The sequence below is a fragment of the Heterocephalus glaber genome, unplaced genomic scaffold (assembly GCF_053883595.1).
Source record: "Heterocephalus glaber isolate CG9 unplaced genomic scaffold, H.glaber_assembly_v1.0 deba00001457, whole genome shotgun sequence".
Classification (NCBI taxonomy): Eukaryota; Metazoa; Chordata; class Mammalia; order Rodentia; family Bathyergidae; genus Heterocephalus; species Heterocephalus glaber.
The window spans coordinates 37,852,913-37,875,619 of NW_028258305.1; the positions used below are offsets into that span (position 1 = coordinate 37,852,913).

Below are 22,707 nucleotides of genomic sequence, written 5' to 3' on the forward strand. Positions count from 1 at the left end.
GGTCTTACAATTGTGTAAGTCTAATCCCTTTAAAGACCTTCTCCTACATCACCCATAGGGCTTCTGGCTTTCTGATCAAACACCAGTGGATAAAGCGAGAGCCCCAGTGACACATGGCAACATATCCCAAGACATCCTACAAAGGCCAAACTTCTTCCATGAGGACACTACTATTTCCTCCTCTTTTCAATCCTGGACACTAAAGGTAACCTGTTCTACAGGACAACTGGCCCAGTTTCTGCCACAGAAAAGAGAAAAAATAAAAGTGGACTGCTAGAATGTAAGAGAATTAGGAGACAGAATAACCAAATGTCATGTGTGAATCCTATTTCGTTCCTGATTAGAATAAACCACTTCCAAAGAGAAGTATTTTAGATAATTGAGAAAACTTGATTAGAGACTAGATACTAGGTACTGTCAAGGAATTACCACTAGTTTTGGGAGGTATGTGACATCGTGTAGGGTTCTGTAGAAAAACTGATTTTTGAGATGCATACTGAAACAACACAATGACTGAGGTTTACTTTAAAATATGTCAGCAAAAAAAAGGGGGAATAAATGAGGCTTCTGAATCTGTTCAGGCCACTATCACAAAATACCACAGACTTATAAACAATAATCACTTCTCAGTTCTGCTGGCTGGGAGGACCTGGGTTAAAATGGCAGCGGGTACCTGGTGAGAGCCTGCATGCTGTTCCTATATGGTGGCTTTTGGCTGTGTTCTCACGTAGTAGAAGGCCCAAGGTCGCCCTCTGAAGCCTCTTATAAATACATTAATTCCGCTCATGAGGGCAGGAGCCCTCCTGACCTAATCACCTCCCAATAGATTTCAGTGTAGGGATTTTGGAGGCACACAGATATTCAGGCCATTGTATGCAGCAAATGGTGAGTGGAGATTCTTTTATGATCCAATCTTTTTCTGTGTATCTATGAGTCAGTCATTCTCATCGTGATCTCGTTGGTACATGGCAGGGTGTAGGTGTCCATCTTTAAGCATCTCTTTAAGCATTTCATTGGCTGCCTAAGAACAGACTAGGGAAATGCTAGCCCTGGTGCTCAGGATGGCTTTTGCGTGGCAGCATTCTGGTTGTTGTCTCCTTTTTCAAATGCTTCCCACAGCACGTGCATCAGAGGAGTTTGGCTTAGAGGCTGCCCAGGCCCTGACGCCGGAGTCGTGTTGCCTGCCCTGGTTGAGCCAGTGGGGACTGGCATGCAGGATTCACTGTGGTCCACATAGAGCTGCAGCCTCCAATCCATTTCAAGCACAGCCAGTTGCTCAATCTTGACATACAAAGGCAAATTGTGTGGAATTAAGCGACAGTGATCTGGGTCTGCAGACTGAGAGCCTGTGAACACTGTACCTTCTGTGGTTAGTGCCATTACAATGAGGTGGCTGCCTGGTGCCAGGACTACAGGTGACTCTTACTCAGAACCTCACGGCAGCAAGACGGCTCCATCTCCTCTTGCCACCTCCCTTGCTTCACCACCAAATGAACAAGTGATTATCGAGCGTAAGGGCTAGACGTGACCTTACAGTAATAATAATTCATCTTATAGATGAGAAAGCTGAGGCTTAAGAGAGCTACAAGGACTTTCCCAAAGCCACGCTGGTGGAAATTTGTCAGTTTAGCCAGCTGCCATCTTAATCTTTTCATATTTGAGGGATTTCTGAGAGAGGGGCCAGGCAGGACCCCACTCTGTACCGGGGAGACCGGAAGGAGCAGAGGTCCGGCGGACCACATCCTCAGCCCTGGGCCCTGGAGTGCAGGTGCTGGACCCATGTGAAGTCAGCCCATCCTCCGAGGCCAGCCTCTGTCCCTGGGCTCACGGTCCCTTCCTACCTTTGCAAAGCCATCATGCAGCAGCTCCAGACCTCCCTGATGGCCTGTTTTAAAGCCGCATCTCTTTCCCTGGCTCTGACCTTCCATCTTCCCTCATAAAGATCCCTGTGCTTTTATCAGGCCCAACCAGGTAACCAGGATAATGTCACCATTTCAAGATCCTTCATCACATCTGTGACGTCCCTTGTGATAAGACAGCACATTCACAGGCTCCAGATGTTAGAACACAGCCATCTCTGGACTACATCCTTTGATAAGTTCTTACTCCACTGAGAAACCAAGAATGGCTGGTGATGGGAGGCCTGGCCAACACAATCTAGGAACTTCTGAGTATTACAGCCAGGGCTTCAGATGCAAACACCGGGAGGAGAGCTGAGGAGAAGGTAGGGTGCCATCCAGGAGACACAAGAATGAGACAAAACTCGGACACTCTAGTGTTACTGATGGGGAGAAATGACTGAGGGGAATGGCTATATAGTTTGGGGGCCCCTGCTGCATCTTCCCGTGGCCTACCAGCCACCCCCAAGCCAGAGGGCACCTGAAGATGACAACCTCTTGGCACAGACACACTCAGTACCTTCACTGGGCATGGGCAAGTCTCGGGCTGAGTCACCTGTGTCGGTCCTGAAGAAAGACGGCCACTGACCTCCCCTCCCATAGAGTGCGTGTCCCACCCTGGCCTGCTCTGTGCCAGTGGATCTGTCCCTGACATTGTGTGGCCAAGTCACTGCCCGGCACGTAGGATGGCAGGACATGGGTGGGGAGGAGAAGACCAGGCAGGGCTTAGAGCACCAAGGACTAGAGAAAAGAGTTCCAGAGAGTGGCAAACAAGGGACTGTGGCAAGTTCCATCAGCTTTCACACACAAAGCACAGATTCTACGGCAGAATTAGCAAGAATATCAGCATGGTAACTGCAGAGCATTAAACCCCAGGCAAATAGACTGCTGTGAGCCAGGGACTCTGTGTAGCTGCACTGGCCACACGGCCCTGAGGCTGGCCCTGCCCGGGGGCCTTGCCTGCTGCCCTCCCTCACCCTCCATACCCCTGCCTCTGTGCAGGCACAAGTCACAGCACAGCAAAGCCCAAAGAAAGGTCGTTTCTTGAGAAGCCAGCGCAGGTGTGCACCAAGCAGGCAGGCAGGCGCTGGGAAGGCAGTAGGGACAGAGAGGCACCAAAAGTCACACAAGATGGGCAAAGGAAGGGGTGTGTTTACCATCCATGGGGCTAAATGATGTTCTGTTGTTTCATTTTAACAGAAAGCTCTATTTTGATTTTCTGTCCCTACAGACATCATTTGACATTCAATACAATATCCATTCCATAAAAATGAATCTGTGCCTGCTTGGAACTAAACATTTTTGGGAGCAGTAAAAATATCTTATGTTGGTGAACATTTTTTGTCTTCCAGGTACAAATAAGAGTATTTATAAGAATATAAATTTGTGATATTTTCTTAGTTTTACAAGTCAACTTAAAAAATAAGAGACACTTTTAAAAAGCTGCCTATAAGCCAGGCATAGTGGTACATATCAGTAATCTCAGCACTCTGAGAGGCTGAGGCAAGTTTGAGCTCAGCCTGGGCAACTTAGAGTCTTATTGAGACCCTGGGCTGGGATGTAGCTCAGTGCAAAGGCCCTGGGTTCAATCCCCAGCACTGAAAAATAAAAAGCTACCTATATTCATAAAGTACTATTTTCATTTTATCATTTACAAATGGAAATCCATTTAACATGTATCCACCACTATGGCATCATAGAGCAGTCTCAAGGTCTAAAAATGCTCTGTGCTCTGCCTGTTCATCCCCTAATCCTGGCCACCAGATGCTTTTATTGTCTCCAAATTTTTGCCTTTTCTGGGATATCAACAGTTGGGATCAAACAGTATGTAAACTTTTCAGACTGGCTTCTTTCACTTAGTATATGGACTTTAGGCTCTTCCATGTCTTTTCATGGCTTGTAGCACATGTCTTTTTAGGGCTGAATAATATCCCACCATCTGGACAAACCTCAGATATATATTAAAAGGCTTCTCAGTTGCTTCCAAGTTTTGACAATTACTAATAAAGCTGCTATAAACATCTGTGTGCAGCTTTTGTGTGAACATGAGCTTTCAAGGCACTTCATTTTTAAGATGGTATAAGGCAAGGAGAGATGCTTTTTCATACCTAGGGAAATGAGTGAAACATGACTCTTCTTCATGTCCTGTGAAATGAATTAGAGGTGATCCCACGACGTGTAGCAACTTTTCTTGAAATCCTGAGACCAGACTCATGTTTTACAACTGGCAATAGAAGATGGCCTAGATTTCCCTCCTCTGAAGAAGAGGCTTCCCTGATTTCCCTTTCTGCCATCTCCAGCTCGAAAATGCTCCCAGCCTTCGGCAGCACACAGCCTGACTGCTTTCAGGGATTTCCCAGCATGGTCTGCTTCACCAGAGGGTAGAGGACAAGAAACCTCATCTTACTCATCTTTGTGTTCTCAGATCAGAAACTGCTCAAAAACAACAATGGATGTGTGCAGAAAAGGGGGAATTTTGTCTTTCTTTGCTGCAAATGCTAAATTTAATTCTCTATCTGTATCTTCTAGATCAAGTCAATCGTACCTCAGTTCTTGTTTGGGCAGCGCTCCATGAGCCAAAGGGCATTTAGAAAGCTCACTCATTTCTGTGCTGTAGGCAGGAGGTGTTGCTATTCCCACTGGGATGTGAATTCCAAGGCCACAGAGCAAGTTCTCAGGGGAGGAACAGAACTAGGGTCTTGTGTCTCAAAACAATCCTTGGGCAGGGGATTTAGCTCAATGGTTCCACCACCTGCCTCACAAGCAGAAGGACCCAAGTTCAATCCCTGGTACCAAAAACAAACAGACAAACAAACAAACAAAAAACAATCCTCTCTCTTGCCAGCCAGCCCAGTTTTCTAGAATAACACCCTGTAGATCATTTTGTTGTCACCCATGTCAGGGAGAGACACATTCCAGCTCACAGCATCGTGTTTCTATGACATGCCAGCCATTAGGGTAGGTGATTTGTAGCTGAAAAGATGAAGAATTGGCCAGCCTGGTGCCACAGAAAAATTCACATAAAAATATCAGCGTCATTCTTCACAGAACTAGGAAAAACATTCTAAAATTTATATGGAACCACAAAAAATTCTGAGTACCCAAAGCCTTCTTGAGCGAAAATAACAAAGTAGAAAGTATTACACTACCTGACTTCCAAATACATTACAAGACTATGGAAATTAAACAGCATAGTATTGGCATAAAAACTGACATACAGGCCAGCAGAACTGAAACAAACCAAACATTTATAGCCAACTGACTCTTTTTTTTTTTTTTGTCGGTATTGGGGATTAATCCCAAGGCCTTTTTTTTCCAATTGTGAGACAGGATCTCACTAAGTCACTATTACTCAGACTAGGCTCAAACATGTGATCCTCCTGCCTCAGCCTCCCAGAGGGCTGGGATTTCAGACATGCTCCAGCCAAGTGATTTTTGATAAAGGAACCAAGAACTTCACAATGAGGAAATTCAGTCACTTCAATAAATGGGAAAACTGGCATGTCCCTGCAGAAGAGTGAAACTAGACCACTACCTCTCACCATATAAAAATATCAACTCAAACGGATTGAGGGCTGAACTGTAAGGCCCAGAATAACAAAGCTACAAGAAGAAACACAGGAGAAATATTTCAAGACATTGGTATGGGCAAACATTGTTGGATGTGACCTCAAAACTGAAATCGACAAATGGGATTGTATCACACTAAAATATGTACAACAAAGGAAGCAATTAACAGAACTAAGAGACAACCTATAGAATGGGAGAAAATATTTGCAAAGTACCCATCTGGTGAATGGTTAATATCCAAAATATACAAGGAACTCAAACAATTCCATAGCAAAATAAACAACAGACACACACACACACACACACACACACACACCTTCAGATTATCCAATACAAAGGGGCTGAATATCTGAATAGAAATTTCTTAAAAGAAAATATACAAATGGCCAACAGATCTATGAAAAAATGTTCAACATCATTAACCACCAGGGGAGTGCACATCAAAACCACAATAAGAAACACTCCTGATTAGAATGATTCTTATCAATAAGACAAAAAATGAATGCTGGGGAGGATGTGAAGAAAAGGGAGCTCTTATCCACTGTCAGTTGAAATGTAAACTAGTAATCCATTATAGGGAACAGTATGGAGGTTTTGCAAAATCTTACACTATAACTATGATATGATTCAACAATTCTACTATTCCACTACTGGGTATACTCAAAGGAAATGAAATCAGCATGTGGAAGAGACATCTGTACTCCTATGTTTTTTGCAGTACTATTCACAGACAGAATACAGAGTAAACCTAAATATCTGTCCTCAGCTGAATAGATAATGAAAATGTGGTATACACACACACAAAGGAATATTATTTAGTTATTAAAAATAGCACAAAGGCCTTCCATTTTCAACACCATGGATGGTCTTGAAGGACATTTTGTTAAGTGAAATAAGCTAGGCACACAGAGAAATACTATCTGATCTAAATACTATCTAATCTGAACAAGTTGATCTTGTAGAAGGTGACAGCAGAGTGAATAGTGGTTATCAGAGGCTGGGGAGAGTAGGGGAAGGACAGGTTGGGAGAGGTTCCTCAATGGACCCACTTACAGTCAGATAGGAGGAGTAACTAATGGTGTTTTATGGGACAGTACAGTGAATGTAGTTAATAAGAATGCATCACATCCCTCGGAAAAGTTAGAAGAGAAGATTTTGAATGCATTCACCATAAAGAAGTGATAAAAGTTTAAGGTAATTTAAGATATGCTAAATTACTCCAAGTTGATGATTACTCTGACATTTTTTTTTTTTTTTTGGTGCCAGGGATCGAACTCGGGTCCTTATGCTTGGGCAGCAGGTGGCAAAACCATTAAGCTAAATCCCCAGCCCCAAGTTGATGATTACTCAACATATACACGAATCAAAACATCATGTTGTACCTCATAACACGTACAAATATTATGTATTAATCAAAAAATAAAATTTACTAATTAAAAATAGGTAATTTTATTTTTATTGGTACGGATTAGCAGTAACAATACTGAGATTCGTAATGATACATTAGTACACGCGTTTAACAAAGTCTGATGACTTTCATACCCTTTCTTTTGTCTCCCTTCCCCTTTCCTGTCACTGGAAATCGACCTTCTGGTTTCCTGTCCTCTCTCCTTTGCGTTTGCATTTATTTGTCTTTACTTTTAGATTGCTTACATAAAAGAAAGCATGTGAATTTTAACTTTCTGGGACTAGTTTCACACAATGTCTCCAGTTCCATTCACTTTGAGGGAAATGGACGGATTTCGTTCTTCTTTACGGCTGAATAGTACTCTATTGTGTGTGTGTGTGTGTGTGTGTGTGTGTATCACATTTATCCATTATTAAGGCACTGAGGCTGATTCCTACTTTGGCTGTTGTGAAAAGTGGCACAATACACATGGGCATGCAGGTATCTTTTGTATGCTGACTTCACTTCCTTCTGATATATATCTGTGAGTGTCTAGCCACTTCTTATATGGAACAAAGTGAATTTCTGGGCTGCCTATTCTGGATCCTATATCTATATATTTTTCTTCTCTTAGCAGTGCCATATTTTAATTATCATAGCTTTTATAATATATTTAAATAACTAATTTATCTAGCCTCGTGTCATTACTCACATTTTTAATTTAGAATTTTTTGAATTAATTTATGTATTTAATTTTCCTAAGAAGACTAGAATAGAATCAGATTCTCCAAACTTTTCATGAAATTTAATTTGATCTTGTATAAATCATTATGAGATTTGTATTCGGGTTCTGCAGAAAAACAGAACCAATAGGCTGTACATATAGAGATATATTTCCTAAAATGTAGGAAATTTGAATCTCTTCTGACATCAGGAAACAGTAATCAGACAGGTTGAATGATTCCGTGGAAATTTATCTGGTCTTACTGGGGCCATGTGTGAGAAGCAGCCTGATGTGGCCAGCAATTTTAATGCCAGAAATCACTGATTCCTGTAGGTTGCTCCTCCTTCTCTCTCTGGTGAATGACTGCTAAGGGAAATTAAAGCATGTACAACATGGTAAACATAGACGTGTTGCCTCAGCTATTAGACTGGGCACCTTATCTTCTTGCAGGTGAAAGGAACTAAAGAAGAGAGTCATAGATTCTAGATTTTATTTCTATCAGCAAGGTACGTGTACTCTCATAAGGTGCTCCTGGATCCAGTAATGTTGTTTTTTTCAACTAGATTTCCAAATATAAATGCAAAGCAAAACAAACAAACAAAACCGAGAAATACCTGTAAATAAAACAACTCAGCTGCAAAGCCATGACCTGAAGAATAGAGCTGATGTGATGTGATCAGTCAGTTCACTGGTCTGAAAAAAGGAATTCTCTCTTTATGGCTAGCTAAAGGAGACCAGTTATAATGCAGAAAAGCTGAGAAATGGTGGGATAAGATGGAACATTCAGAAACAACCAGAAGTGCCTTAGTCTTATCCCCAAGATCAGCTGGATTTTTAATTGTTTTTTTCTGTCCTGGGGATTGAACCCAGGGCCTCTGCACTAAGCTACATCCTTAGTCCTACTTTTAATTTTTTTATTTTGAGACAGGGTCTCACTAAGTTGCTAACAGGCTGGACTTGAACTTGTGATCCTCCTGCCTCAGCCTCCCAGAATGCCAGGATTATGGGCATGTTCCACTATGCCCAGTTTAAGTTTTTAAAAATACATACATATATATACTATATATTATATAATATATATCATATATATGATTTATTTTAGTTTAGTTTTGTGAATGTTGAATAATTATTGCTTGTAATTGATGAAATCAGCACCTCTGAAGACAGGATAGGCTGACCAAAACAAAAAATTTACTATTCAACATTCACAAAACTAAGAAGTTTTGAGTTCTGTATCTGACTCAGTGTAAAGCAAAAACACTCTGAGGTAAGATAGGCTAAATGATACATGTAACTCCAACAGTATAAATATTTGCTCGTAGGCAGATATTCCAGGCTGTTTGTCAGACTTTCCAGGTAGCAGATGTGGTGTGGTCCAAGTTGAGGAATTCAGTGGTAAAGGAGAATGCATCTGAGTCCCAGATGGAGCAAGCAGAACAACATCGGAGCGAAACCCATGCTATGAGGAAATGGAACAGAAGGGTCAGCCAAAGCGGGCTGCTGGGTTGGTGGTAAAGGAAGGGTGCCCCCTCTGGGTGTCTCTTCCCCATCCCCAGACCTCCTCCGTGACTGACTCTCCATGCTCTGTGATGTAGGCTTCAGAATATAATCAAGTCCCTGCACCCTCAGAACTCAGTTGCCTCGGGCAGCCTCGTGATTCAGATCATGGGAAAGGGTCTCTCTTTTCTGAACAGCCATTCTGAGCCAAGGCTGAGCTTTGCCTCAACTTCCTTGCATACAGACCCCAGCTGGACCTTTCTGAGTGCTGCAGTGTTGCTTCCTCTGTTTCTGGGCTGCCTGTTGTGAAGTTATTTTGACAAACACTCTGGAAAAATGAGGGCATCCAAAAGGTAAGGAAATACAAGTGAATCCCTAGATGAATTCATTGCTCTTGTTTCCCATTTCAATTCTCACACCATTAAATGAGCATGGTTGGCTCAGGAGACTCCTGAGAAGTGAAGTCTGAGGAGAAGACAAAGCATCACTCTTTAGGGGAAGAGCCCAGGCATGATCATACATCCTGACCAAGCGGCCTTCATCCCAGGGATACAAGGATGGTTCAACATATGCAAATTAAGAAATGTAATACATAGCTCAATTCCTGGTACCAAACATAAATAAATAAATAAATGTAATACATCCCATAAAGAGAAGCAAGGACAAAAATCACATGATCCTCTCAAGAGATACAGAAAATGCCTTCAACAACATTCAACATTCTTTCATGATTAAAAATCCTGAAGAAAATAAGTATAGAAGGACCTATATCAATCCAATAAAAAGCCATTTATGACAAATCTATCTATGCCAACATCATATTAAATGGGGAAAACCTGAAAACTTTCCCTCTGAAATCAGGAACACAACAAGGATGTTCACCACTCTGGTTCAACATAGTACTTGAAACATTAGCAAGAGCAATTAGGCAAGAAAAAAATAAAAGGGATACATGTAGGAAAGGAAGAAGTCAAATCATTATTATTTGAAGATCACATGATCCTCTACATAAAAGACCCCCCAAAATCCATCAAAAGACTCCTAGAATAACCAAATTCAGCAGTGTAGCAGAACACAAAATCAACACACAAAAATCAATAGCATTCCTATACACCAATATTGAATCCACTGAGGAAGAAATTAGGAAAAATATTATTCACAATAGCACCAAGAAAGATTAAATACTCAGAAATTAATTAAGTAAAAGACCTCTACAACAAAAACTACAGTACTCTGAAACAGTAAGTCAAAAATGACATCAGAAAATGGAAACATATTTTCCCTGCTCCTGGATAGTCAAAATGAATTGATATAAATATTCAGCACAATCTAAATCAAAATACCAACAGCAGGCTGGAGATTTAGCTCAGTGGTTCTGCCACCTGCCTTGCAAACACAAGGTCCCGAGTTTGACCCCCAGTACCCCCCCAAAAAAACCCAATAGCATTCTTCATAGAACTGAAGAAAACAATGCTAAAATTTGTATGGAATCAGAAGAGACCCAGAATACCAAAAACAAAGCAGGAAGCATCATAATTCCAGACTTAAAATTATATTATACTGCCAGGGATTTAGCTCAGTGGTTCCGCCACCTGCCTCAAAAGCGGAAGGTCCCAAGTTCGTTCCCCAGTACCAAAAAGAAATATATTACAAAGCTACAGTAATTAAAAACAGCATGGTACTGACACAAAAAAAGACATGAGGATGAGTGCAACAGAATAGAGGATGCAGAAACAACCCCAAGCACATTCAATTATTTGATCCTTGACAAAAGGGCCAAAAACATACACTGGAAGGAAAATAGCCTCTTTAATAAATGATATTGAAAAAACTGGCTGTCCACATACAGAGGATTGAATCTAGACCCATATTTCTCATCATATACTAAACTAAAATAAAATAGATCAAATTACTAAATGTTAAAACAGGAAGACTTAATCTGCTGGAAGACAAAATACGTAAAACTCTTTTTGTTTTTCTTTTCTTTTTTTTTTTTTGGTATCAGGAATCGAACTCCAGACCTTGTGCTTGCGAAGCAGGCAGTGGAACCACTGAGCTAAATACCTGGCCCAAATATGTAAAACTCTTAAAGTAATAGGCATAGGCAAGGACCTTCTGAACAGAATGCTGGTTGCATAGGAAATGGTACCAAGAATCAACAAATGGGATCACATCAAATTAAAAAGTTTCTGCACAGCAAAAGAGACAGAGTGAAAAGACAACCTACAGAATGGGGAAAAATCTTTGCCAACTACTCTTCAGACAGAGGACTAATATCTAAAATATATAAAGAGCACAAAAAATGAGGCCCCCCCAATAGAAGACCGAATTAAAAAATAAGCAAGTGAAATGAACAGATACTTCACAGAAGAAGAAATACAAATGGGTAAGAAATATGAAGTGAAGAAATGTTTGATATCACTGACTTAAAGAAATGAAAATTAAAACAATGCTAAAAATAAGAACCAAGAAGAGTATGTAAAGGTGCATATCTCCAATGATGAATGTCATTACATTGTACACCTAAAATGTACCAATAAAAGGATATACCAAAAAAAAGGAAATTAAAACAATGCCAAGATTCCATCTAACCCCAGAAAGAATGGCCATCATCAAGAAATCAAATAATAACAAATGCTGGTGAGGCTGCAGGGGAAAAGGAACCATTCGCCACTGTTGGTGGGAATGTAAAGTAGTGTAGCCACTATAGAAATCAGTATGGAGAATCCTCAAAAAACTAAAACTAGAAATTTCATTTGACCCAGCTATTCCCCTTCTAGATATCTTCCTGAAAGAGTTAAAAGATACCACATTACAGTGATACATGCATACCTTTGTTTATAGCGGCACAATTCATAACAGCTAAATCTTGGAAGCAGCCTATATGTCCATCAACAGATGGATGGATAAAGAAAATGTGATATATACACACAATGGAGTACTTCTGTGTCATAAAGGAAGATAAACCTGAATCATTTGTAGGAAAATGGATGCACCTTGGTTGAGTCCATAATGTTAAGGGAAATAAACCAGACACATAAGCTTAAATATTGAATAGTTTCTCTTATATGAGAAAACAAAAATATAAATAAAGAGCAAAATAAAAAATAGATGATAGGAAGTAGGGAGATAAAGCTTTCTCAAGTGGGGAAGGGACCAAGAGATGGAGGGAGGATGGGAGAGAGGAGAGAAAAAGAGAATGAAAAAAGGAATTAAAATGTGATGCGCACATGTACTAATTTGAGACAAGGAATGTAAACATTATGTACTGCAAACATGTACTAGTAAAAAATTTTTAAAGTAATAAAAATGAAACCACATACATATGAGAATGTTCTTAATATCCTTAATATCCCATTTCACCTTGTCTACTGATTCTTAGGGATTTCAGACTTTGATACCCTAAGTGTTTCCCATAAAGGGACTCCTATACGATCCTATTTTTTTACCTTTACTACAAGGCACCCACTGTCCGGTTTTCCAGGTCAGAGACCATGGCAGAAAGAGGAAGAGGGGAGGAAGCTGCTATCTACTCTATAAAGGAGATTAATCCCTTCTCTTTGCTGGTCCCTTTTCTTACATGTTCAATGCATCCCAAGGACTTATCCCCTGTCCTAGTCATGGGAGGGAGAGCCACAGCACAAGGTGTGTGTGAATGAAGGCCTGGGATTGGGGGGAAGTTTATAGAGTCTTTTATGAAGTTGTGGGTGTGGGGCAATGTGAAAAGGACAGCAAGCTTAGCGACACCACCCTCACTAGGACAACAGGTCCTTTTTTCCTTGTGCTTATGACAACTTTGTACTTTCTGTCTCCTGCAGCATCATCACACCACTCACCTTTGACAACGGCTTTGTCCAGACCCCTCTGTGAGGAGGTAATACAACAACTGCTAAGGTCAGTCTTCTGCTTTCTCAGGTATCCCTGGAAGAGGCTGTTCACTCTGTGTCCCATTTGGCATCCATAGGTTCTGTGAAGAGTCATCATTCACTCTTTTTTTTTTTTCCCAGTACCAGGGATTGAACTCAGGACCTTGCACTTGCCAGGCAGGCGCGGTGCCACTGAGCTACATCCCTGACCCTTCATCATTCACTCTTACCTTTGCCTTCTTGACAATCCCTCCAGGACATCCAGTTACAGCCCCTCTGCCTTTGCCTTCTCTACCCATGCCCTCCATTCCCTCACCTAGCCAGATCACTTCTCCAGCAGACTCACTTTTGTCCTTGGCATGGGATGACTCTGTCAGCAGAGCTTATTCCTTCCTTGGATCCCAAATTCTTGGTGGACCATTTCCCAGCCCATATGCTTGGATTTCAATCCCTTCCACCACATCACACTCAGGGAGCAGAACATCTTCTCCAAAGAGAAGCCACTTTGTCTCTGGGAGGAAATCTTGGTAAGTTGTCTGTTTATGTCCCAACAACCAGAGGCATGAACTGTTTCAGCCTGGCAATATCTGAAATCTCTAGCAGGAAGCCTAGTGCCAAATATGCTCCCTGCCCACTGGACACAATATAGATTGAAACTGGTTTTTCTTGCTTCTCATTCTTCCACACATATGGGAGACACGTTGGATTGTACAGTGTTATAACGCCTGGTTTCTCATCTCTGATGTCCTGGCAAACAAAAAAGAGAGGTGGTGCTCTGGTGCGAGAGGAAAAAAAGACAAAGCAGAATCTTTTCCAAAACAATTTAAGTCAGGCTACCAAGTGAATTCTTCACAGACAATGTTAGGGTCAGTTGTTGAGCATCAGGACTTGGCAGCCTCCCTTACTTTCTGGAGCAGCAAAGCCAAACCAGAGGAGCCACGTGTATATCAGTAGCCCTCATTTCTTTGGGAGATTTTGGAAGACCTGTTACAGCAAAATCATCCAGTTCCTACAGAGGTCTTCCCCTTCTGCATACCGAGTCCCTGCATTCTACCATACCTGACTCACATGACTGCCTTTCAACTTTGTTCACGTCAGTACAATCTCCGGTGCCTCCACAGCCTGTGCATCCCCAGGGCTTTCCACCTCCTTTGCCTCTGTCCTTGCCTGTGGTCAAGCCTCAATCCCTGCCTCAATCTGGGCCCCAATATCTCCCCCTTTCAGCTCTAGCTCAGCTGAGTTAGCACGCCCAATCCTGCCACCCTCTCCTCTGTGCTGGATTAGAACCTTCGGAGTGTCTTCATAGGCCCCGGAATGAGGCACAGTCCTTCATGTCATGTCAAATTCACCACCTGGAATGTTTCAGACAATACAAGAAAGCATGTGGGGTCTGTGGTGCATAAATCCCAGGAAGGATTATGTCTTCCAGCTCCCAGCCTTCCATTGATAATCTGGTCTTCCAAGGCCCATATTCTGATCTCCACCCTTCCTAGAGATTTCCCCTAGGCAGTGAGCTGTGGAAGACTCTGGAACACCATCTTCACAAGAGGCCCATCTAACACCAGCGTAGCCTGACCCACAAGATGCTGAGTCTCTGTCACTGGTGAGTTCTGAATGTTCCTGAGACCCCTGAGTCAAAGGACAGTCATGCATTCTTATGGATTTCCTTGCTGAAGGGACAGAGCAGCAAAGACCTAAACAATGTGAGACCGAGCCAAGCCAGAAGCTCCAAAGGGGGGAACTCGGAGATGCTTCCTCCATAGGAGGGAGTAGGAAAGGGACAGAAACACAGTACAGAGATTGGCCCCTAATATCATCTGTCAAGTGACCAGAGGAGTCTCCAGAAAATAGTGGTCTGGACTCTGACTCTGAGACAGCCCTGGAAAGTTCCTTAGGGGTGACTTTCAGGACTTTACCAACTCATTACCAGGGCACCTTCAGAGGCAATGGAAGCCTCCTAGGTGCTGTAATCCACTTGGACCACTCAGAGATCAGCACAAAGCATGCACAGGAGCCCTGCATCCCCAAACCAGACATTCACAAAGGCCAAGACATGAATTTCCCACCAGATGCCAAGAGAATGAGGCCACCAGAATCCCAAGCAGGAGAGCTTGATAGAAGGGATGTAGGGTTGAGGCCATGCCAGCCAAGAAGGAAGACCCACCACCCTCAAGTCAGAACGTTAGCAGAGACACTTGGGAGCAAATCCCCCAACCTCGTCACTAAGGGACAGTTCCTTCCTAAAACATGTTTCAGAAGACATGAAGCACTTCATGTAATGTCTTTTTCCTTCTATAAAACAGAGGGGGGAAAAAGTTCCCTGGAAAAAGGCAGCTGCCCATCATCATCTGTGCAAGACAAGGGCCTAGTCAGAGGGCGGACTGCCTTTCACAGGAGCACCAAAGACCAGAAAGTCATGAGAAGTGGTGGCAAGGTCCTGGAGGAGGAACTGGGACATAGGCATGGAGTAGATAGCACCTGCCCTCATGAGACCCTCTCATCTCCCAGCAAGTCCGGGGAAACTCAGTGTGAGGCACAACTGCATATCCAGGCAGAGCCTGTCCAGGGGCATCACCTCAACTACAAAGCGTCCTGCTCTAACATGAGCGACAAATGCCAAGTCTTGAAACCAACAAGCTGGTGTTGTTAACCAGAGTAATTATATAAGGAGTAGACTCACCAGAGACTGGGACAAACAGCTCCTAAAAGTGGTGGCATTTACCAACCAGAAGCATCATCTATCCATGGCTCTCAGAGGGATTTTGCCCCATCCAATCCCCACTGCAGCCTCAAGCAGGCCAACCTCTAGCTACCCGTATGGCTGAAGGCACCATGTTGGGAGGTTTCCCCAGTACTATTTAAGGAGAAAATTCTTCCCCAGAATTGAAGAAGAGAAATTTCTGCCTTCAAAATAATTGATTCCTCATAGAAAATATTAATTATCCCCAATAAATGTTCTTAAAGAATGGTGTCTTTACAGTGCGCTGTATTTGGAGCAAGGGTATTGGCAACCCAGGGCTGTGTTTAGGGACAGAGAGAAACTATTATTTCAGATCTCCCTGATTGCCTCTTTGGGCTTCTATAACAAGTCCCTGGAGCTCTTGTTGAGGAATGGATGTTCCAAATCTCCAAATCCCATTCCCACCCTGGTGCAGTCTGAGGAGGTCAGGCTCCTTTCCTACCTCATAGTTTGGCACTGTATGGCACTGTATGGCAATCCACACCTTCCCCCCTGTTTGCAACCCTCTGGAGCAGAGGTGGCGAACCTATGGCACACCTGCTGCAGTGGGCTGTTTGTAAAATCAAAAGCTCAAAAAGGTTCGCCATCACTGCTCTAGAGCCATAAGGAAGATAGGTCTTGCATATCTGAAGAGATAACGAGGGACAGGTATATTTTTCGGAAAAGAATGGCTTAGTTATTTTTAAATAAATGTTGTCAGTGACCAGAGTGTCACACAGATGTGTAACCCTTACCAGGGAGTGTTTCAGGGTAATGTTGCCATGGATACATGGTTGGCTGTGGCAGACTCTAGGAGCACAGTAGATGCTGCTTAAGAGTCTGTCATGTGGGCCTCATAATGTGTTTCAGACACATTCTTTCATCTTGTCATTGATGTTTCCCGACTGAAAAATCATCTAAGGTAAGTGATTTCCCTCCCTGGTTATTTCTTCATGCTCCCTCAACTTATGGTGCCAAATTACACAAACCAAACAAAACCCAAAAGCATAAAAATTGATTTCCAATACTCCCCTTACACTACCATATTCTAGGCTTCATGTCCAGAATTACACAATTGTCTCTGTAATGGGTGAAGTTTATGGCTGCAGAAAAAACTGCAGATTCTGTGGGGGCCCTTAGAAGGAGAAAAGAGGGAGTAAGTTGTGGAACTCAACTTCCATATGGGTAGACCGGCCTGTAAACTAGCCTCTTAATTCCTCTACTGTCCCATATTAGGGTTTTCTATCTCCATTCTACTTCAGTTACTGTTACATCCTAAAGGTCAAACACAGAACCATCTCTATCATCTGAAGTAATACACTCTGCCATTTGACCCTAGACTTCACCTTCCTGTACTTCCAGGATATAACCTTATGAATTTTTTTTCAATTCCAGCTTACTAACTTTTCCACTTACTATTCTATCCACCAAGCTCTTGTCTTTGTTTCTTCCCTCTTCAAGGCAGACTTCAAGGTATCTAAGGCAAATAATATCGGATATTAGTTATTTGATATAACTGAATAGGCTTCATCCAATCCATTTGATCCTTCCTGTCTGGGAAGGTCTGGCTTTTACTGAAAACTTTTCCTTATATGATGCATCACTAGTGGTTTAAAGTTCACACTCAAGTCCACTGGTATCAGAAGGAATTCGTCGTCAGCTCCAGCACTAACTAGCAGTTACTTACAGGTATTCATTTTTGCATCATTATCCTGTGCTTCCCCTGAGTGAGCAAACCCCATGCATCCTAGGTCACTGATTCCTTAGTCCATACCCCATGCTTCTCATATCCACTTCAAACCTCTATACTGTCCTCAAACTGAGGCCATCTCAACATGGTCAGCAAATGTCCTGAGCTCACCGTTCACTATAGAAGTAGAAGCCATCAGGTGGGAACTTGACATTTAAAAAAATCTTTTAAAAACTATATCCATACCTCCTTTCTTCCTTCTTCCTGTCATGCACAACAATTTATTTCCAAGTTCCCAGCCTCAAAGAATTATACTTCCTGAAATGTTTTTACTGGGAAGATAGCTAAACTCCAAGCCTGAGAGACTGACTCACTCTGGCCAGCCGTTATGATTGGTCCCTCCTTCACACAGGAGGCAAGCAACATCTTTTACTTTTTAAAGATTTTCATCCCAAAAATGTTTAAACACCCTTGCCCAGCCCTCCCTTCAACCCCTCCATTCCTCCCTATTTACAAAGGTAAGGGTGAAAAATAAGAACCAAGAGAGACTATGTAAAGGTGCAAATTTCCAATGATGAATGTCATTATATTGTATACCTAAAACATACCAATGATTAGAATGAATAATCGATAATGCAAAATAGGAAGAAAATGTCCAAAAGGGTAGGGGTAGTGGGAGGGGCAGGGGAAAGGAAAGAAGGGAAAGGAAAAATGCTGAGAAATGGAAAAATGGAAATAAAGTCTTTGTAAATAGGGAAGGGTGGAGGGGGTGAAGGGAGGGCTAGGAATGGGGAAAAAATAAGAACCAAGATGCATTATGTAAAGGTACAAGTTCCCAATGAGAAATGTAATTGTGTTGTATACCTACAATGTACCAATAAAAGAATTTAATACAAGAAATGTTTAAACATATACAGGAACAGATAGAATGTAACACTGCATGAGCCCTCAATTCAACTTTCATAATAGACACATGTTGATGCACCACATGTTTGGTACTATGGTTAAAATGCAAAACCCCATTTAAATACCTTGCCATCTGTCTTTTAGATGATATGTATTCTATGTCAAGGCTTTCATAATCCTTTGAAAGGAACTCATTTATCCACAACAGAAGTGTGGTGCTGGTGACTAAAGACACTTAGCCTTTTAGGCTCTGGGAATGAACTCTGCTCTGTCTTTTAGCGGACACTGGAGAGTCTGAATCCTCATTCCCAACAATACGCAAGAGGAAATCTTTGCAAATTCAGTGTAGGACACTTCAGTTCCTTAATCACACTAACCATAATAAGAACCATAGAAATAGAAATCTGTACATGTTGACAAACTCTTGAAAATCCTAGGTTAATATTTTCAAATATTTAGAAAACAGTTTTTTCCCTCTCACACACTTCTTTCCTCTCCTTCCCAAAATGTCACAGAAAGTAAATGATTACACAAACAGGTGCTTAACATCATTAGTCATCAAAGAAATGCAAGGGAAGTCTGCTATGAGAGAGCATTTCACACTGACTGGGATGGTAAGAATCAAAAAGTCAGGCAAGGTTTCCAGAGAATAAGAAGTTGGAAGCCATCTACATTGCTGGTGGAAATGTAAAATGAAAGTCGTTTTGGAAAATCCTCAAAATAATAAACATAGAGTTGCCCCTCGAACAAGTAATCCCCTTTCTAGATACCTACATAAAAGAATTAAAAACATATGTCCAGAGGGTCAAATGGAGCATCTAGTTTTTGTTTTTTGAGGAATCTCCCTACTGGTTTCCACAGTGGTTGTACATATTACTTTACATTCCCACCAACAATGCAAAAGTGTTCCTTTTCCCTACAACCTCACCAGCACTTGTTATTGTTTGATTTCCCACCGTTTTTAGACCCACTCCCTGCAGAAAACCAAACTCAACCTCCCTGTCTTCTCACCACAGATGTCAGGATCCCTGTCTTCCACAGCCTCAGCTCACTGCTGCTTAAATTTCTCAGTGGTCTGTGATTACCCCTCTGCCTCTCTGTGACTCTCTCTTGTGGCCACCTCTCACCCATGCACTGCAGTAAGATAACCCAGAGACCCTGAAATGTGTTTGTTCTGTGACCTCTGATTACTAGACTTGCTCAGTCTTAACAACAAACCCTTCCTCAAAATGGCTCCTAATTACTTCACTCCCTAATATGGCAGGTGCTACAGTCAGTGGGTTTCTTCAGTGCTAGCCTGTCATGTGGAAGGAGTCACTTTCAGAGTAAACTCCACACTGTATTTGCAGCTCATAGTTACTATAGAGTTTTTCCTGGGCTGGTGCTGCTGGTCCACTGTTTCTCACTGGGGCTGCTGACTGTCTCTGGACTTACCTTGTGTTTGGGGGTGAGATCCCCTCTACCCTGGAGTCAGAGTTAGCTTTCCACACTGCTTCATTCCTTTCTCTGGTTGTCTTCTGTTCTCTGTGATTTTTAGCTTTCCTACTGGTTCTTTCTTGATTCCCAGAGCTCTTCTCTTTCTTCTCACGAAGAAGTTGTTCTCTAGATGTCTCTGTTCCCAGCACAGAGATGTGATTTGCTGCTGGCTCCATCATCTTAAAGGAATTAAGATCCATTTTTCATGATTCATGATTTCTCTTTTCTTGTGCAATGTATTTGTCAGAACTCTTGGTTGCAAATGACAAATTCATGCGGAATTCATTTAAGCAAAGAGGAACTGATTGACGTACATGTTTTCTCGACCTGATGGTGCTTTTACTGAGAACAGAGTTTCGGAGAGCAGACACACGACTTCCCTTTCTCACAAAGCAGAATCTTACCTATTCTTGAGATTTCCTCTTTCTGTACTCTTTCAAGTCTTCTAATGGGTTCTTCAGAGTATTTATGCCAGAATACCAAGAAAGTCTAAGCTGTTTGGATGAGAAGTTTCAGACAAAAGCAGATGCCAGTGAGGGAAAGATTTTTCTTACTTCCTCATGTGGCAGAAGTTTGGGTTAAATAATACAAAATTGTTACTCGATGAAGGGTCTTATCCAAGTTCTTAGTGTCTTGAACAAAGAATTGAGCAGGACACGCAAAAGGAGCAGCAAGATCAAAGGTTTATTGAAGGTGAAAGTACACTCCCTCCACAGGGTGAGCCAGTAAGAAGAGCTTACACCCCAGAGGAAGCGTTGTTGAAGGTTTTAAGCCTCAGGGTTTGGGGCAGCATTCAAGTAGTTGGTCTGAGATTTTATTCTTGCCCATGACCAGCTGACTCTGCCCTTCCATTGGATGGTGGAGTTTTTGACCTTTTATGGCCCTTAGAAGAACTGTCATGGTACCCAAAGCCCTCCGTGGGGAGACACAAGGGTAAAGGGCGTTAAAACAACATAAGTAATGGCGTGATAATTAGAGCCAGTGTTGGCCAAGGGTTGCTAAAGACCACTGGGCATATAATTTGAGACTCACTGTGCATAAACAGGGTTACCTAGTTACTTTTTCCTTTTCTATGAAGACCAGAATATCCTGGAGGTGGGTTAAAGTTTAACTCAGAAGGTGGATCCAGCCCAGAAAGTAGGCTCCAAGGCAGGCTCTTATCTCTCTGGATGTTTCTAGCTATTTCCTGCCTCAGGCTTTTTAGGTGAGGCCCAAAAGGGCTGAAATGTGATACTTCTCCTCCTTTTTATAAAAAATTATGTAATCAGGGCCCAGGATTTAGCTCAGTTGCTCTGCCACCTGCCTCGAAGGCTCAAGGTCCTGAGTTGGATTGCCCGTACCCTCCCCCCAAAAATCATGTAATCAAATTATTAAAAAAGTACAAATTTTTTTTGTTACATTTCATCTTGTGCCTTTCAGAATTGTGTTTCTTCCTCATTATGTTTTAAGAACAACTCTAAAGGCCCTTGGCATATATTATTTAGAGAAAACAGTAAGTTTGGTGGCTGATATGCATTTATATTCTATTGTACTCCTAGGTTCTCATTTATATTCCTATTACCGTCTCACCGTCCTATACCATTTTTGAGTTCTGTCACAATATCATTCGGTTTTTCATGACAGTTGACAGATAGAAAACGTACCACATGCTTTTCTTCCTAAGGCTCTTCCATAAAGAAAAGGTCTTTGGGGGCCAGGGATTTAGCTCAATGGTTTCTGCACCTGCTGCGCAAGTGCAAGGACCTGAGTTCGATCCCTGGTACCAAAACAAAAAAAAAAAGAAAAGAAAAGATCTGTGACTCCTTCTTACAGCTACTGGTGTGAAGATGTCCCTAAACTCTGCCTTTCCACAGTCCTCTGGCCAGCGGTCACCAACTGTATCCCCAGCTTGAGAGTTCTTCTGGTCTGGCCACTTCTTCACAGAAGTATTTTATGTACACCATTCAGCCCACCTGCTTAGGTTTGGACTCCCTCATATCTCAGATCAGATATTGTCAGGTGAGATTTGCTTAATTTCTAATTTCCTTATGTAGCTGGTCTTTCTGTTAACCTAGGTACTAGGTAGGGATTCTTACATAGCTGAAGCATGCACAGTGAATTTGTGGGCAGGGTGCAGGAGACTGTTGACGGGCCGATTTGGGGTTTTTTGTTTTTTTTAATTAAATTCTTTTATTGGTACATTGTAGGTATACAACACAATTACATTTCTCATTGGGAATTGTACCTTTACATAAGGCATCTTGGTTCTTAGTTTTTCCCCATTCCTAGCCCTCCTTTCACGCCCTCCACCCTTCCCTATTTACAAAGACTTTATTTCCATTTTTTCCATTTCTCATCATTTTTCCTTTCCCTTCTTTCCTTTCTCCTGCCCCTCCCACTACCCCTACCCCTTTGGACCTTTTCTTCCTATTTTACATTATCAATTATTCATTCTGATCATTGGTACATTTTAGGTATACAATATAATGTTATTCATCATTGGAAATTTGCACCTTTACATAGTCTCTCTTGGTTCTTATTTTTCACTCCTGCCCAGCCCTCCCTTCAACCCCTCCAGTCCTCCCTATTTACAAAGATTTTGTTCCTATTTTTCCATTTTCTCATATTAATCCCATTCCCTTCTATCCTTTCCCCTAGCCCTCCCACTTCCTTCCCCTTTGCCCCTTTTCTTCCTATTTCACATGACCTATTATACATTTAGTCCTTATTTACACTTTCAGTTTCTCACACCAGAGAAACTATTCAGTATTTACACATCTGTGTCCTATTTATTTCACTTAAGAGTATTGCCTCAATGTGCATCCACTTAGCTATAAATGTCTCTAATTTCTCATTTTTTATGGCTGAGTAGTACTCCATTTTATTAAAAAAACCACATTTTCTTTATCCAGTCTCCAGTTGATGGGCATTTGGGCTGTTTCCAAGTTTTAGCTATCACAAACTGTGCTGCTATGAACATGGGGGCACATATATC

General features: G+C 41.9%; 1 protein-coding gene across 10 annotated transcripts in view; it reads right to left on the reverse strand.

The window, feature by feature from the left end:
* Positions 1 to 22,359, reverse strand: part of LOC110347933 (uncharacterized) — a 38,324-nt gene extending 15,965 nt beyond the window's left edge. The window contains exons 1-5 of one of the 10 annotated variants that reach the window (XR_002392858.2): positions 19,692 to 22,353; positions 17,078 to 17,138; positions 13,289 to 13,689; positions 12,913 to 13,043; positions 6,805 to 9,038 (exon numbers count right to left, since the gene is read on the reverse strand). Coding sequence is in view for 2 of the 10 variants with exons in the window: in XM_087216191.1 (XP_087072317.1) it covers positions 13,483 to 13,689; positions 17,078 to 17,138; positions 19,692 to 19,933 (510 nt within the window). In the remaining 8 variants the exon portion in view is untranslated. Of the gene's footprint in view, positions 1 to 6,804; positions 13,690 to 17,077 lie in introns of those variants that run through there. The other 9 variants (XR_015453018.1, XR_015453017.1, XR_015453021.1 and 6 more) reach the window with 9 other exon arrangements.
* Between the last annotated feature and the right edge of the window lie 348 nt (positions 22,360 to 22,707).